This window comes from Peromyscus eremicus, chromosome 12 (assembly GCF_949786415.1).
Source record: "Peromyscus eremicus chromosome 12, PerEre_H2_v1, whole genome shotgun sequence".
Classification (NCBI taxonomy): Eukaryota; Metazoa; Chordata; class Mammalia; order Rodentia; family Cricetidae; genus Peromyscus; species Peromyscus eremicus.
This window is the reverse complement of record NC_081428.1, coordinates 73,879,625-73,896,941: the sequence shown is the minus strand read 5'-3', so window position 1 is coordinate 73,896,941 and position 17,317 is coordinate 73,879,625. Positions and strand designations below refer to the sequence as shown.

General features: G+C 37.7%; 1 protein-coding gene across 1 annotated transcript; it reads right to left on the bottom strand.

Annotated features, from left to right (window-relative positions):
• Positions 1-8,743: 8,743 nt before the first annotated feature.
• Positions 8,744-9,682, bottom strand: LOC131922274 (olfactory receptor 2L13-like). Its single transcript, XM_059277037.1, has one exon. It carries the CDS (start codon positions 9,680-9,682, stop codon positions 8,744-8,746), a length of 939 nt encoding a protein of 312 aa, XP_059133020.1.
• Between the last annotated feature and the right edge of the window lie 7,635 nt (positions 9,683-17,317).

The window sequence follows — 17,317 nt, the reverse complement described above, 5'->3', positions numbered from 1 at the left end:
ATCTAGTTTTAAATTCTTTGACACCTTAACAGTGCCAGGCATGGGCTTCTTATCACAGAATGGGTCCTAAATTCAATTAAATAGTGGTTGGTTATTACACTGTTTGTGCCACTCTTACACCAGCATATCATGCAGGCAGGTTACCGTTGTAGATCAAAAGGTTTGTAGATGAGTTAGTGCTTACCTATTGCCCTGATAGCATGCAAAGTATCTTCCAGTACCATAAACAGTAGTCAATAAGGGTGAAGGCTCTAGTTATTCACCAGCTCGACTTTTCCATGTTTAGTGAGATATATCCCTGTTTTCTTCAGCAACAGGGTTTTACTGTCAACTAATGGAGAGCAACCAATTGCTTTGGCAGCAGCCTGAGTTGTTTGGGGGTTTCCATTAGGTCCTTGTGACCAACAACTCAACCAATTAGATATGATCCATTCCTGGTCCTGGAGGTTTTATTTGGAGAAGAAAAATGTCTAGTTAGGGCTTTTTCTACACTGTTATTTGTTGATCCCATTTTTATTTCTTTCATAAATGTATATATTTTAAGAAGCTTCTACTGTATTAGGTTTCCACATGACCCTTCAAATGGTCCTTAGTGTTATATCTCTCTACCCATATTCCCTTACTTACTCCCCCCCTTTTCCTCTGTCTCTATATTTAATCCTTCCAATTCAGTTTCTCCCCTGTTCTAACTATCTATTCTTTGATTCTATTTCCCCTTTCTTGGGAGATCCTGCTCTTCTCCCTGGTTCCTTACTCTATACTTAACCTTTATGATTATTCAGATAGTAACATGCTTGTTGAATGCTTGAAATCTAACACCTAAAATAAGAGAATTCAAATCTTTAAAGCAATTTGTATCTCATGTTGGGGTAATCACCACCCATATTTTACCTGATGTATGTTTTTATTTTTTCTGTGCTCACATTTGAAACTAAGCATATTTCTAATACTTCCTTTGGTATAGTATAACTCTATTTTAAACTGTACTTATTTCACATTTTCAACAAGGAACACTAGAATCTAGAAATGTTTGGAAATAATCAAATTTGGGATGGAGAGATGGTTCAGAAGTTAAATACAGCTGCTTTTCTGAGGACCTGGGTTCTATTTACAGCTCTACATGATGAACCATAAATATCTATAACTCCAGTCCCATGGTGTCTGATATTCTCCTGAGGGCATTGCATGAATGTGATACACAGATATATGTGCAGACAAAACACCTATGCACATGAAAATATAAAAATAAAAAGTTAAAATGATGAAATTTATCAGCATATCTTTTTTACAGTTTTATAAACTTTATATAAAAGTATTAAAGCATTGGCTCCTCAGATTTGTAAATTTTCAAAATATTTTCTATTAATTTAAATGTAATTTTATTTTTAGTTTATTTTGGTATAAATGTTTTTAATGCTGGTTGACTAGTTGTACCATAATTACTTATTTATGAAACTATCTTCTCTGGCAGCTTAAAATATAAAAATTTAACTAAATTTAACTTAGTGTCTTAGATATGGTTTCTATTACTGCAATGAAGCACCATAATCAAAAAGCAAGTTGGAATGGAAAGGGTTTATTTGGCTTATATTTCCACATTGCTGTTTATCAACAAAAGAAGTCAGGATAAGGACTCAAATATGACAGAAACCTGGAGGCAGGAGCTGATGCATAGGCCATGGAGGGGTGCTGCTTACTGGCTTGCTTCTTATGGCTTGCTCAGTCTGCTTTTTTATAGAACCTACATCCACCAGCCCACATATGGCACCACTCACAATGGACTGGGCTCTCCACATCAGTCACCAATTACAAAAATGCCTTATACCAAGATCTTATGGAGGCATTATATCAGTTGAGGTCCCCTCCTTTAAAGTGACTATTGCTTGTGTCAAGTCAGCATGAGATTAACCAGCACATGTAGTTTCTATTTTTTTTTATTAATTAACTAGTTTTATAAAAACTTACACATCAAATCCAAGCCCAGCTTCTTATTATGGAATCTGTAGACACTACATGTGGGTTGGGCCCACATAGGCTACTTGTTTACCTCCTTTTACCTCCTCCTCCACTCCAGTAGCCAACATCACATCTAAACTCTAGGCCTTGTCTGGATCTCAATCATGTGGTCAGATCTATTCTTGTGAGTTCTCTTAACTGTAGCTCATATATATTTTCTCTGCTACCCAGACCTACTCATCCTATATACAGTCCCACCTGTTTCATTCTCAACACTCAGGCTTTTCCATAGTTGTATATCCTGTACACCCAATCAGTATTATAGATCCCTCAGATCATAGCCCATCTATAACATATCCAACCTCCAGGAATAGCCTAGGATGCACATTTGTGCATGATTCCAACCTGGTTAGTCTCCAGAATCTCCCTGCTTATGCCATTCCCAACCCTTACCTTGCATATGTTGCCTGTACACTGGCTTCTGAAATTTCACCAGATACATAAGTGTAGGGCGTTTACCCAACCACCCCCACAGTTCCCCAGAGTTTTCTTGAGTGCGAGCAGCAGGAAATATTAGATAGAAGGATTTATTGCAGAGAATATCGTGGAGATAAACAGATAGAAAATAAAGGATAGCCTCGAGAGGGCCTGGAACCTATTCCAACGGGCCCCAACTGTCTCTGCCCCAGGGTTTTTATAGAGACGCCAAGGGGTGGAGGAAAAGACCTCCTCCCCCAGCACAGCAAAGTGCAGACCATCTCAGACACCTGCACTCAGGCCCATGGTCCTAATCATCCTCTATGCGGACCTGCTGGGTAAAGCCACGAGGAACGCGAGAACGGGCTCCCACACATAAGCAGTAAAGAAGAACATATACCCAGCTCTTACCACAAATACTCTGAAACTATGAAAGACCAAGACTATCTCTCCCCCTAAATTCATCAATCCTATAGAAATTTCCTCCAAAGAGAGAATTGCCTAGATGAACCCTTGTACACAGAGAATATAAGGAAAATCATAAATTTCATTAAAGAATTCAAGGTTATTAAAAGAAAATGTAAGCAAATCAAAGAACTTAATTAGAATAGCAAGAAATCCCCGAGTGATACTTTATTTATAATAGCTTGGAAATGCAAACAACCTAAATGTATTTCAACTGACAAATAGATAATGAAAATATTGTGCATTATGACATTTTACAAAACCAAGTAGACACAAAATACTTGCAAGAGATAACAAACTAAGGAAACCTAATTATTAGGACAGGAGAGCAAGGGGAAGGAATTCTAATTGTGATTTTTTTCCAGTTGAAAACTGATATGAATGTGTTCCTTCATGTTAGAACAGAGGAATGCTTTCTGTTACTGTTCTTTTCATTCACTTTTTTTTTTTTTTTTGGTTTTTTGAGACAGGGTTTCTCTGTGTAGCTTTGCGCCTTTCCTGGAACTCGCTTTGGAGACCAGGCTGGCCTCGAACTCACAGAGATCCACCTGGCTCTGCCTCCCGAGTGCTGGGATTAAAGGCGTGTGCCACCACCGCCCGGCTTCATTCACTTTTTCTGAGTTCATCTGATTGATAATTTCTTGCTTGAATGGATAAATCTAATGACAATGAGAAAGTTTTTGATTTTTGTTTTCATTTTGTCAGGTTTGTAAATGTATTCTATTATTATATTCAAATGATGACATTTTCTTATTTAATGAAGCAGACTTTTATCTTTACTTTTGAAAACATCAAAATGTGCATTTGAATGCAGCCCACCAAGATGTTTTCATGGGTTTTGTATGATGAATTTTTTTCTTGTTGTTAGCAAATGCTCTTGCTTTGTTATCATGAGCTTCTTTTTTTTCATTTTTTTATTAAGAAATTTTCTACTCACTCTACATACCATCCACAGATCCCACCTCCTCCCTCCTCCCACCCAGCAGCCCTCCCTCCCAAGCCACCCCACATCCCCACATCCCCCAAAATCAAGGTCTCCCATGGGGAGTCAGCAGAGCCTGGCACACTGAGCCTAAAATTCCATAATGCATGTAATCTGAAGTTATCAATTAGCAACTGTCTGGGTTAGTGGTTTTTGTCTACTTGACACAAGCTTAAGTCATTTGGAAAGAGAGAACCTCAATTAAAAAAACGCTTCCATCAGATGGCCCTGTAGGCCCCTCTGACATTTCTCTTGATTAATGATTGCTGATTGAGAGCCCAGCTTTCTGTGGGCAGTACCAACCCTGAGTAGGTGGTCCTACATTGTATAAAAAAGCAGGCTGAGCAAACCAGTAAAATGCAGTCCTTCTTGACACTTCCTGGCCTGCTTGAGTTTTCACCTTGGCTTCCCTCATGATAGGCTATTATGTAGAAGTGGAAGAAAATAAACACTTTTCTCTTCAAAAAAAAAAAAAAGAAAGAAGAAAATATTGTGCATATACACCATAGAATACTATTCAGTAGCAAAGAAAAATGTAATTATGAACTCTTCATGTAAATGCATGGAGCTAGAACAGATCATATTGAATGAGATAACCCACACCCAGAAGACAAATATAGCATGTTCTCTCTCATCTGAAGCCCTTAGGTCAAAGTCTTCAGATATGAGTATATAACATGGAGTAGCTGTAAAATCCAGAAAGTTAAAAAGGACCATTGCAGGGAAGGGGACGATTTAGGAACATTTAGAATAGTTTAGATAGGAGAATAGCAGGGTAAATTACCTGAAAGGGAAATTGAGAAAGATGGGAATTCTTCTGAGGGACATAGAGTGAGATAATTAGAGGAAAGGACAGTATAAAATGAGGGTAAGATGTTTGAGAATGTAATGAGGAATCAAACTATTGGCTACTTACATGAAAGTACCTATAATATATGTAAGTAAGTATATAAATATATGTACATAGTTTAGATGCAAATTTCTCATCTAAGCTGACAGTGCTTCCTCCAAGAACTGAAGACGGTTTAACAAAAACCCAGCACCAGTCACCAAAAAGGCCCTTTTCTGTTGTTGGTCAGTGTTGTCCAAGAGACTCCCAAAACATTATAAACTATTGCTGTTGTTCTTGTTTGCTTTGTAGGGGTTGTAGTCAGAAGTTTCTCTGGTCTCACACAGCCCCGTGGTCCCGCAGCCACTTATAAAATAATCACTCAGAGGCTTATATTGGTTACAAACTGTATGGCCAATGGCTTAAGTTTCTTGCTAGCTAGCTCTATCATCTTAAATGAACCCATTTCTATTAATCTATGCTTTGTCACATGGCTGTGGTATTACCAGTTTGCTGGCATGTTGCTCCTTGGGTGGTGGACTGGCGGTTCCCTCAACTCTAACCTTCTCTCTGTCTCTCTGGATTTCCCACCTAGCTATAAACTGACTTGCCATAGGCCAGAGCAGCTTATTTATTAATCAGTCATAGCAACACATGTTCACAGTGTACAGAAAGACATCCCACAGCAAGAGGTGGAATATAAGTCTCTATTGCTGAAGACAATATTCAGACCAACAAGGTCTGACCTGACCTGAAAGCCTCTTTCCTCAGTACTAGCTTTCATGCTTCCAGAAGGCATTCAAGCAAGCTTCTAAGGGTGGAAAGCTGTCAAATAATCCTATACATCTATGATGCCTTTGAACCACAATAATGATCACTATGGCATGATAACCCTAAAGATGCAGTAGGGGCATGCATACTTTTGCAGTAACCAACAGCTAGCTAATTGTCCTAAAGACTGACTCAACAACAATAAGTGGGAAATAATGACTGGTATTGGGAAACTAGATAACTAACAAGGACTGGAGAAGTCATGGATATAGAAGAAGAACCAGTAACCATCACTTTACTAAGCACAATCCCTAACTAAGCTCAAAATATTTGTCCTTATAACCACCAGTAAGTCTAGTTCTCACCGTTCATCAAGGAAACTTCTTGACAGACAATTACAGAAAATGATACCCATCAATATTCAGAATTGTAGACCACAGTCCCAATGATATACCTGTAACACAATTCTTACACTTTAGGCTAAGAAACAGTTATTTAAGAAGGGTGGACAGAATGTAAGAGTCAGAGGATCTGGGAGTTTTCTGTTTGATTTTGTCTCCTAAGAATGCCAGAATCTATTCCTATAAAGTCTCAACAACATGACTGTCTAAACATGACTGAACAAGGACACCAATATACATACTAATTTCAATGAGAAAAAGCTCATGATGCCTCAACCCTAGACAAAGAACACAAGCAACTAAGGAATGCTGAGAACGGGAGAAACAGTCTTAGCAAGGGAAGAGCACAATGATTTATAATCCAATAGCAAATGTTCAGCCCTGAAAACATGCACATTCAAGTAACATTAGACAGACCTAACAGGTTTGATTTAGGAACACACACACACACACACACACACACACACACACACACACACACACACACACACCACATTAATGAAAAATAGCCCAGGAATTTGAAAGAGAGCAAGGGATAATATATAGGAGAGTTGGGAGGGAGGAAAGGGAATGGAAAATAATTTATTTATAATCTTACAGAAATTAATTAATCAAAAAAGAAAAAAGCTCCTATCAGTAGCAGATGGAGGCTACTACAGAAATACACAACTGTTTAGAATGAAGATAATAAGTGACCCTATGGTTCTCAGCTGTAACTGGTGCATCTACAACACACTTCCTACACCCAAGGCTCAGAAATGTTGTGGAAATATAGGCATAAAGAGCTAGAAAGAGAGGAGAAGTGATGTAAAATAGCATCTTCTGGACAGAAGAAGAATGATCAGTCCATGAAATCTCAAAAATATGATTGCCTAAAGATAATTATATAGTGACCAAACCAACTGACATAGCAACATGATGTATGAAATTTCACAAGGCTCCATCCTGAGATAAAGAGCTAGAGTAACTACAGTGTATGTAGGTAGTGTAAATACCTCTGTGTCTAGTTACATGACATTACTTTGATACTTTTATATGTGGATGAGACACCTCACAATTCAAAATTATTGTTGTATTATCTTCCGGTCCTCAGTTACTTTGTTTGTGACTGGTTTTCTTTTGCTGTTTATTATTGTTTGAAGTTTTTGTTGTACTTTTTATTTATTATTCTTAGACAATTTCATATATGAATGTGATATACTAATATGGCATGGCAATTTTTTAATCCCCTCATTTTTTCAAGATGAACTGGATACATTTTCTTGTTCAATAGTCTATGGAGACTGGTCTGTTTGTAACTAGACATGTAATTTACATCATGTTATTAAATTTGAAAGTGTCAAAATGAAAAAAAGAGCTAGAGTAAAGAAATGGCTGTTGGGAGAGGGATAATGGTTTTTTTCCCGTGACAAACCATGCATAGGTTATCCAGCCACAATTTGTCAGTCTGAAACACATGTGCATACCAGCAACACCAGGTTGATATTTATAATTATAGAAGAGGCCATGGATATTTGATGGATATGGGAAGAAAGGTGAGATGACCTACATATGTAAATTATAGTCCAAAGGATCATGGTACAAATAAAAGGAAGAAATGTGAATTCTCTAAATCATCAATTCTATACTCTGATTTTTATTGCTTCTCATCCCACCAATATTTAGTACAATCTAAAATACCACATCAATATGATAAAACTGTTTTAAGTGGAGATAAACTTGTATTTACTTATGATTATAATGTATATTTCATACATGTATACATTGTATGATGGTAGAATTAGGGTAATTAGCCAACTTATCACCTGAATCTTTCTACTTTCATAGGATAAATACCTTCAACATTCTCTCCTTTGAGACATGAGACAATATGTTTAACTATATTTATCTCACTATGGCATAGCATACCAGGACCTATTCTAGTTAATAAGAACAGAACTGGAATAAGTGTGGGGGTATACAACTCTTAAAAACTTTGACTTTGTTTTCTTTAAATTTAGGTACATTAGGAGGATAGCTAGATTCCATATTTGTCTTTTAGAAGAACTGCATTATTTCACACTTTGAACAACTGCATATAGTAGTTCTTCATTCTTCCTAATCAAACAGAATTTGATAACCATTGTCCTTTTTTATGAGAACAATTCTACCTGTGGTGAAGTAGTACTTTCTAGTGGTTAGTTTTAATGTTCTTATAACATTTCATAACTTCTATGTTGCTCCAATTTTTTGGGGGGGGATTCTTTTTTTTTCAGACAGTGTTTCTCTGTGTAGCTTTGGAGCCTTTCCTGGAACTAACTCTGTATCCCAGGCTGGCCTTGAACTCACAGAGATTCTCCTGCCTCTGTCAGGATTAAAGGCATGTGCCTCCACTGTCCAGCTGTTGCTCCAATTTTAACACAGTTTCCCATGTGAGTATTGGTCACTTGAAATATATGTAGTACAAACTCCAATGGGTTGTAAATATGTAACACACAAAAGATTTTGAAGAATGAAAGAAAATTATATGAGCAAAAAAATAATTTGATGTCAAATTTTTAGAAACAACTTGTCAATTTTGGCATAAATAGTATCACATTTACCCAAGTATCTTTGTACTCATAGTATACATGCACCATGTGTTAATAGTATAGCAATTTGTTGTTAATATTTACTGCTTATATTATTGACTATAATGTTACAAATTAAAGAAACGTGTGGAAATTATAATAGTATGTAGTAATGAATGTATTATTTAATCTTAGAAAGTAATGAACCACCAGAAAGATATGACATGTGTGTGGCACACATTACATTTCTAATAGACAGTACTGCTCTATGATATTCTCCAAAGAAACTGAAAGATGAGTAGAGAAGAAATGATCAAGTTTTTGTGGAAGAGAATGTCCCAAAGACTCTTGTCATGGCCCCCAGGACCTCCTTATTCCTCAGGCTGTAGATGATGGGGTTGAGCATGGGGGTGAGGATAGTGTAGAAGACAGCCAGAATCTTATCTTCTGTTGGGGAACGGAGACTCCTAGGTCGAAGGTAAGTGTAGACAAAAGGTGCATAGTAAAATGTCACCACAGTTAAGTGAGTTGAACATGTGGTGAAGGCCTTCTTCTTTCCCTCTTTTGAGCGCATATGGAAGACAGCAAAAAGGACGCGTCCATAGGAAGCTGTGATGCCAAGGAAAGGAAGCAGCAGAAACAGGCTTGTGCTCACAAATACCATGTACTCATAAACCCAAGTGTCCATACAGGCCAGGGGCAACATGGCAGGGACATCACAGAAGAAATGATTAATGGATCTAGAACGGCAGTAAGGAATATGAAGAGCATAGACTGTATGGGCTAAAGAGTTGATTGAGCCCAATATCCAGGATCCTATGATCATCTTCAGACACATCATTTTGCTCATGCGAGTGGGATAATGAAGAGGGTGGCAGATGGCCACAAAACGGTCATAGGCCATGGAGGCTAGAAGCAAGCCCTCAGAACACGCCATAGTCAGGAAAAAGAATGATTGCACTCCACAGCCCAGGAAGGTAATGCTTTTCTGACCAGAGAGAAAATTAAAAGCCATCTTGGGAACAGTAGAAGAAATATACATCAGATCCATGAGAGAGAGCTGACTGAGGAGAATGTACATGGGGGTGTGGAGTCTGGGATCCACACGAATGAGGTGGATCATTGTTGAGTTGCCAAACAAGGCCAGAGAGAAGACAAAGATGATGAGCAGCAAAAGCAGAAGTCCTGTTTGATTTTCTGGAAACAACCCTAACAAAATGAAATCACTTGAGCTCTGATTCCATTTCTCCATGAAAACGTGTTGTTTTAACTTTCTTGAAAAGGAACCTAAAAGTGAAATGCATTGCCATATGAAATAGGACAGGAGAATGAAGAGGAATTTGCTTGTAATAAATTCTCACACTCACTTGTCCTTCCTCCAGCCCTGTCATTCTGTTGAACTTATTTTGAAATCTAAATGAATATTCCTTCCCAATTACTACTGGCCGTGTTCTCTATTCAAAGATGTGGCGACAGGAGTAAGACAGCTAATACATTTCTTACTGGTAACTCTACATGTGCCCATTATTTAACATAATCAAGTACAGGCTTTGTGTTTCCCCATGTCTTCTGTTACCATGTCATCTGCAAGACTGTCGTTTCTGGCCATCCTTCATCAACTGGTCTTATACTACACACATCCCAAGGACCCAAAGTAAAGAACAGCAAAGAGTAGTTTGTGGCAATTATTCACCTATAGTAACAAGTCACCTGGCATTTCATGTGTCTGTGGTAAGCACAAATACATTTGAAAAGGAGAGCTTGGGACAGAAAAATGGGAATACACTTTTGTAGGTATCTAATCAAGAAATACTGACAATGAGGACTATTTAGGCAGGAACATGGTGGGTGCACAGGTCTACTAGGCACAGAGGAAAAATGATATGACAACCATTGTGTGTCCTTTTACTACTTCTTAAAATAAACACTTATGACTTGACAGGTGAACACAAAGCATAAATAAAAGTCATCACCACTATGATAAGCTCATGCCTTCAAAACACATTCCCTGTTTCTAGAGTTTTGTACAGGTATCACATAAACAGGTCTTTGTGAAATTCCTTACAAAATTGTGAACAAGGGACAGGGCTGAGGTAAAAGGTAGTTGATGAAAACAAGCAGAACTGTGGTTAAGGAGGGCAAGGGATAGATCAATTGTGTAAAACACACAAACCTGTATTCTTATATAGATAAGTTAGCACAACAGTGAGAACGATGTGTTCTTAAGTACCTTTCTAGACCTCATACCGGATGCTCTTGTTCAGAAGGGAGCTGCTGTGGGGACCATGCAGAGGAGACTAGTTAGAGAGATAAGATAATAAGATAATAAGAATATCTGGTGACTTCTCTGGATTTGAAAAGAGAGTCACACATCTCAGAAAACTACTGACTCCTAGGTGTGTTAGGACAATGGGTTGTCTACCTGGACATAAGCTCCTGGATGATGATTCATTGATATTTACTCCCTGGCACAGCACATACTTACAGCAGGTTCTCAAGCCTGTTGATGTGAATAAAACATTATCGTTAGAGATGATAGTTTGACCATACTGACAAAGCTAACAGCATCAATTTGAAATCTAATCTTCTGCACAATGCCTTGTGAATAGAGAGGAACCCCTTATGGGCACCTGCTTTTACTTCCCTAAGCAGGGGTTTACCTGTAATGTAAGCAGCATTCCAGCCCTCCTCTCAGGACGTGTTTCCAATATCCAGCTTTGGACAACCTGCACTAAACTAACGTTTCACGTGTTGGAGTTCTTTCCTTTTATTTTCATTATATGTGCATTGGTGTTTTCCCTGAATGTATGTCTGTGTGAAGATGTCAGACATTGGAGTTACAGACAGTTGTGAGGTGCCATGTGGGTGCTGGGAAATGAACCCAGGCCCTCTGGGAGAACAGTCAGTGTTGTGAATCCCTGAGCCATCTCTCCAGCCCCACATGTTTGGTTTCTATGAAAGGAATGTACAGGTTTTTACTCTCACATCACTTCACAGTGGTTCATAAACACACTTTGAGGACAGTTACATTAGTAATTATTTTGTTTGCAATGTTAGAAGCTATCATTTTGGCAGATAATATTCAAAACAGCTATTTTTTAGGCAGCCAGATACCTGGGATTTGAAGGTTTAGGATTTCAGACATTGAGTCAGAGCCAAAATTCTTTCATTTATTTTCAGACAATTCTTTATTTGGGCTGGACCTTATTTAACACACCAGAGGAAGAACAGTATTCTTGGTTACATTTTAAGTTTAAAATCTTCCAGTGGTTCAAGGAAGATCTAATGTTAGTGTGCCCCTTGGTTATTCCAGAAGACATGAAAAGCACAGTTGTTTAAAGCTTTGTCATGAAGAATCCTGTCATACAGGAGTGCTACAAATGCCTAATGCTAGATTAATTTTGCCAAAGTTCCAAGTGTATACACACACAACAGGGACACATATAGTTAGCGGAGAAATCTACAGAGCACAAGACCAAAGAGGGAACTGACAGTCAGAGTCTCTACTTAGACTTAAAACTCCCTGGGAAATCCAAGACGCGAATCTCAATAAGCTGTCTGTATTCAGCATACATTAGGATCTCAAGAAGCCCATTTCTTTGCCCCATTCCACATCTTAGCATTTGAGAAATCTCAATACCAGAAAAATTCAATCACTTATTTATGGTCACAACCTTCAAAAACAGCACACTCTTGCATTTTGAGCTCACTTTTTCTTTTCTAATTGGTTATGAAAATTCATATTCTCCATTCAGGATTACATAATTCCTCATGACAAGAAAACCATATTTTCAGAACACTTCCCCAGTAATCTGGACTCACCTTGTCCAGAGGTCTTGTATTTGTATTTGTGAAAGAAAGTACATTCACAATAAGATTGTTGCCTGATGACAGTCTGTTGTTCCTGGGAAGGCTTCAACACATCTTTCTGCTCACACAGACTGTCACATACACCACAAGGTCATCTTCCAGCATAACAGTCCTACCTCAGTCCAAAACTCACTTCTCTCCTTTTTTTGTGAACCAAAATTCCTAGAAAGAATTTTTCAAGAATTATTTACTATTCATCTTATTGATGATGAAATCAGAAAGAATTTAATTTTCTTTCCTGAAATAGTCTCCCTGCTTGTTCAGACTATCTTTATTTACTAGCTATTTGTTTGAGTGAAACTTAAGGAACATTTCACCTCTGTTTCTCACATGTTATAGTGATGAAAGACAGAATAGCAAATGCTGTATTTTATATGCACCGTCTTGGATCAGCAAGTCTTAGATGTTCCTCTTTTTCTTCTAATTGATCCCTCATGTCTAAATCTACAGAGACAATGCCTCGGCCATTTCCCTTGGTTTGGCTGGCCTGAGGTAGCTGAGTTTTGAACTTAGAGAACAAAATATATGACAATCGCATTTCCTGCAATCACAAGATGCCTGAAAATAGACTAAGGAGAGGTCTGTGTACAGAATTATTTCAGAATAAGGCTTGTGATCTGTAGAAATGTTAGGCAACATGTATTAAAGTCCCTCATTTGGACATCAAATGGCTCCACAATTGATATACTGAAACATTGTTCCAGAAAGAAATTCTATGTTAAATGTCACAGAAGGATGTTGGAAGTTTATTGTGACAAGTGGATATTCATACTCAATTCAATATGACAGATCCATCAGTGACTAAGAAAACAAGTTAGGCAAATTTCATAAAAAATGAAAACTTGTGGCCAAATATTTAAATATATAATTTGAAGAACATCCTAGGAATAAACTTGCTTACATAGTGTGTATACAGAAATAGGAATGAGTAGAATTGAGGATTTTATTTTCCTGCTCAGTCCACATATTGATAAAATAGATTAGTGAACATTTAAGCTATTTGAGATGTTTATGTCCATGTTCATATATTACTGAATTTGGTGAAGAAATATTAACTAATAGCAATGTACTCAATAAATATCATCAAGTAATATAACCAAATTATGACATGTAAACTTTTACTTATTGGTTCTACATCTTTAGAGGTAGTAGTAGGAAAGTTATAAATGCATTTAGACTTCTATTATTGCTCCTCTATCTGTACTGCATGCTTAGTTTCACATATAATAACAGTACACAATACTAACTGCTGTTGCTGAATTCATGCACTATACTTTTGCATGGGGCTCATGTCTTCTCAACTTTGCCTTTTTCTGTTTTCTCTGATGTTAGAATACCCTACCAACATATGCCCATTTTTGTTAACTATAATTGTGGTGTTAAATAAAGAGTATCTGATGGTGACTGTGCACCTTTTTCTGTGTACAGAGATAGAAGCTATCATGGTAAGTTGTAATGGTGGTGGGAGGATTATGAATATATTTGAAAGCTATGATCAACAAGATAATGAGGGAAAACAAATTATTCTGGCATGGTGTCTCCATGATACCAGGGACTTGGCATGAGAGAAATCCTTTGCAGTGTCTTAGGGACAACTGGATTTTGGTGTTCAGGGTAAAGTGGTCCTTCTGAGAAGGTTTTATCAGCACAAGGAGTCTCCACATGCCAGATCCTGGTTAAGAGATGAAACTGATGATCATGGAGTTTGAGAAGAGGGAGCAGAGAATTGGTGCTGCATATACATATGTATAAGATACTTATTTTGAACAGTGACTACATGATTCATGTGGAAGACCAGCCCCCACGTTTATTTACCCTAGGGACTCTTGAGGAATGAGGGATGAGAGACCAAGTTAGAAATAAAAAGGGGAGAGAAAACAGAGAGAAAACACAAGATAGAGTCAAGTGGGTCTGGATCCTTATCCATCAGCCCAGAACTTTATTCTAACGTCCTATTTATAACAAAAGACCTCCTACTTGTTAGTTATAGTCAAGTGTAGACCCTTGCAAACACCTGATACTCAGGCCCATAGTCCAATCAATGTCTTATGCAGTCCTGTTGGGTACAGCCACTTGGAAACCTAGTGGCTACAGCAGGTCCCTTTTCTTTATATTTTAAAAGAAAAAACTCTTGATGCAACCACATCAAAAAAAAAAGACTCCCTTAACTTCATCATTAGCATTAACACATTACCATAATTCTAACATAAATATTGCTATACATAGTTGCAATTCTCTCAATCTTACATCTTAAAGCGAACTTAACAGAACCATCTGAACTAATATAAATGTTGCTATACATAGTTACAATTTTCTCTGTCTTACATCTCAAAGCAAACTCGTACTAGAACCACTTGAATTTCTTGCTAACAAAACATAGGATAAACTTCTAATGTATACATCTCAAACTTAAATACTTCCTTAAGTTCACAAAACCATGGTGCATCAATATCTATAGGTTACACAATCATAAATCCTACAAACCTACTCTCAACCTTAATTCACTCAAGTAACACTAAAATATTTTTTAAATTAAATATACTGATGACTATTAATTCTCTCTTTGCTTTATATTTAAAATTAAATCTCAAACCTAGTTAGAAAACCTAAATTTCTCTATTTAAACAGTTTTATTTTTAATCAGTTCCATTTTTACATAAACAGTTCCATAAGTAGTTCATAAGTTATCACTGTTGATAGCATCTAAATGCGTAAGTAAATTCAAACTGTCCCATTGTAATGAAATCATTACTGTCTATTTCATTTAAGTCTGAAAGTTCAACAAGAGTTCTGGTACCATTCCTAAAAGTTCCTCTGAGAGATCAAAATCAGGACGTGGTTTGTCAGCTGTTCTTAAGTCTGTATACAGCTCCAAATACAAGAAGTCCCATAACCAAAACTTTTCAGTTAAAGCAAGTCTCTCTTCATGGCCAAAAGCCTGCAGATCCTTATTGCTAGTACTGCTCTACTTTTGCTGGATCTTGGTGTCTGTTGCTTGGGAAGCTATGATATTCCGTGGGTCTCAGCCATGGACACCTGGCTGCTATTTTCTGAAGCTAGCAGTCTTGGGAGCTGCTTCTTGCCATTATTGGTTTTTGGAACCACAGTCCATCATGGACACTGCTCTCCATGTCCCAGGTTGGGAAATCCTACTCTTATCCCTTTATTAAACCTTCGTCACATCCTTAGACCTAAAGCCTATATAAGCCTTCACAATATCTTTATGCCTAAAGCTTATGCTACCCTAAACCTATATTTCTCAAACTAAATTTATGACTTATAAGCTGTACCAAGTCTCACTTAAGCCTACATAATAAACTTACATTCTATAGGACTACTTTATAAACTTTAACTAAATCTTACTTCACTTAAGCCTTTACATTTCTTATTTAAACTTACATTCTATAGGTATACTTTATAAACCTTACCTAAGTCTTCTATTTTATAAATCTTAACATCTAGAAGAGATCTCTTAACTATTATCACTTTACACATAACAGAACTAACTTAACACTAAAGCAAGCATCTGTAAGATATTTCTTAACACCTAGAAAAGATTTTTAGCTAAACTATTAACAAGACAGGAAGTATGCAAATCATTTAGTCAGCTTTGATATTATTCTGAAAGTTTTTGAGGGTTTGAAACAAGAGTCTAATTTGGCAATGGCTCTTTCAACACTGGGATTTTAGTGAGTAATGTTGCTAAGGAGTTGTAAAACTTGTTGCTAGGGAGCTGCAACATTCTCGGGACAAATGCCACTCCCCAAAGTCACCTTTCCCGCCTGAACTCTCTCAGCTATTCTGGAATGGGCAGAGATGTGCTCTCAGTGGTAAATGGTTTCCAACTAGAGGCTGTCCCTTTACTCAAATTCATCACAGCTCCTCTAAGTGCTTCAATTCAGACAAACATTTCTGTTACAGCAGAACTTTCAGTTTGTTTGACTGAAAAGCTTTGCTTCAGGCTGAGGGTGAAATTACCATATTGAACTGCCATAAAGCTCTTAGCAAAAACTCTTTGAGCGGCTATTAGACAATAAAAGGCACTGTTTCAACCCTACATTGATACTGCATTTCCAAGAAAGCCTTTCGGGTATGCTAGCAACCTTCTGGTTGGTTTTCTTAACAGGATTTCATTTTTGTAACGGGAGATTTCTCTTTCCAAAGCTTGCATTAGGATGCCTGTGTCCCCACTTAGTAGATGTATCTCTCCAATTAGATCTCTCATCTGACCTTGTTCCTGAGCTTTGCATCCATTTGTCTGTGTACACTCAGCTTATTGCCGGAGGCAAGTCAGTGGGGGGAAACCGAAAGCATTTGTTTCAGAAAGATCTTTTCCCTGAGTAGAAACGTGAGCGTCTCTCCTGGATAGCTTCCTGTCCTGCCCCAGCCTGGCTCCTTCTCCATCGAGTGTCTCTGATGTGGCAGCACAGCTGCAGATGCAGCCATAGCTTGGCTTTCCTGTCACCTCTGTGCAAGCATCTCCCTCAAGCTGCCCTGCACTTCCTCATCAGGTCCTTGCCTTAGGGACTTTCCCATCCAGGTGAAACTATTTTTTAAGTTTCTCCCAAAAGAGAGAAAGACCAGCAAGTTTTCCCAAGACTTCTGTTCTCTAAACTTTGGCTTCAGTGGCCGAGAGGAAACTAATTCTGAGGGTACGATGTTTTCATACAGTGGTAGATAGTGTCATAAGAGTGAAAGTTTTCTCAGGCACTGCTGATGGAGTGGAGGGTTTTGTCCACCTCAGGGCCAAATGCCCCTTGTTTCTTAGGGCTTAGATCTAGACTGTCCTGAATCAATGCCCACAGGCCAAAAGCTTCTGTGGGAATCTTTTCTCTGCCTGTTAAGTTCTTCTTTAGTAGATATTTCCTCTGATTTTTCCCCAAGATTTTTTTGTTCCTAGTCCCATACTTAGGCTTATCTTATCCTACTTTACCCTAAGCTTTTTCTTTCTATATTCCTAACCCAATATTTCTTTTTTCTACTTAATTTTTATAGATAGGAGAGAGAGAGAGAGAGA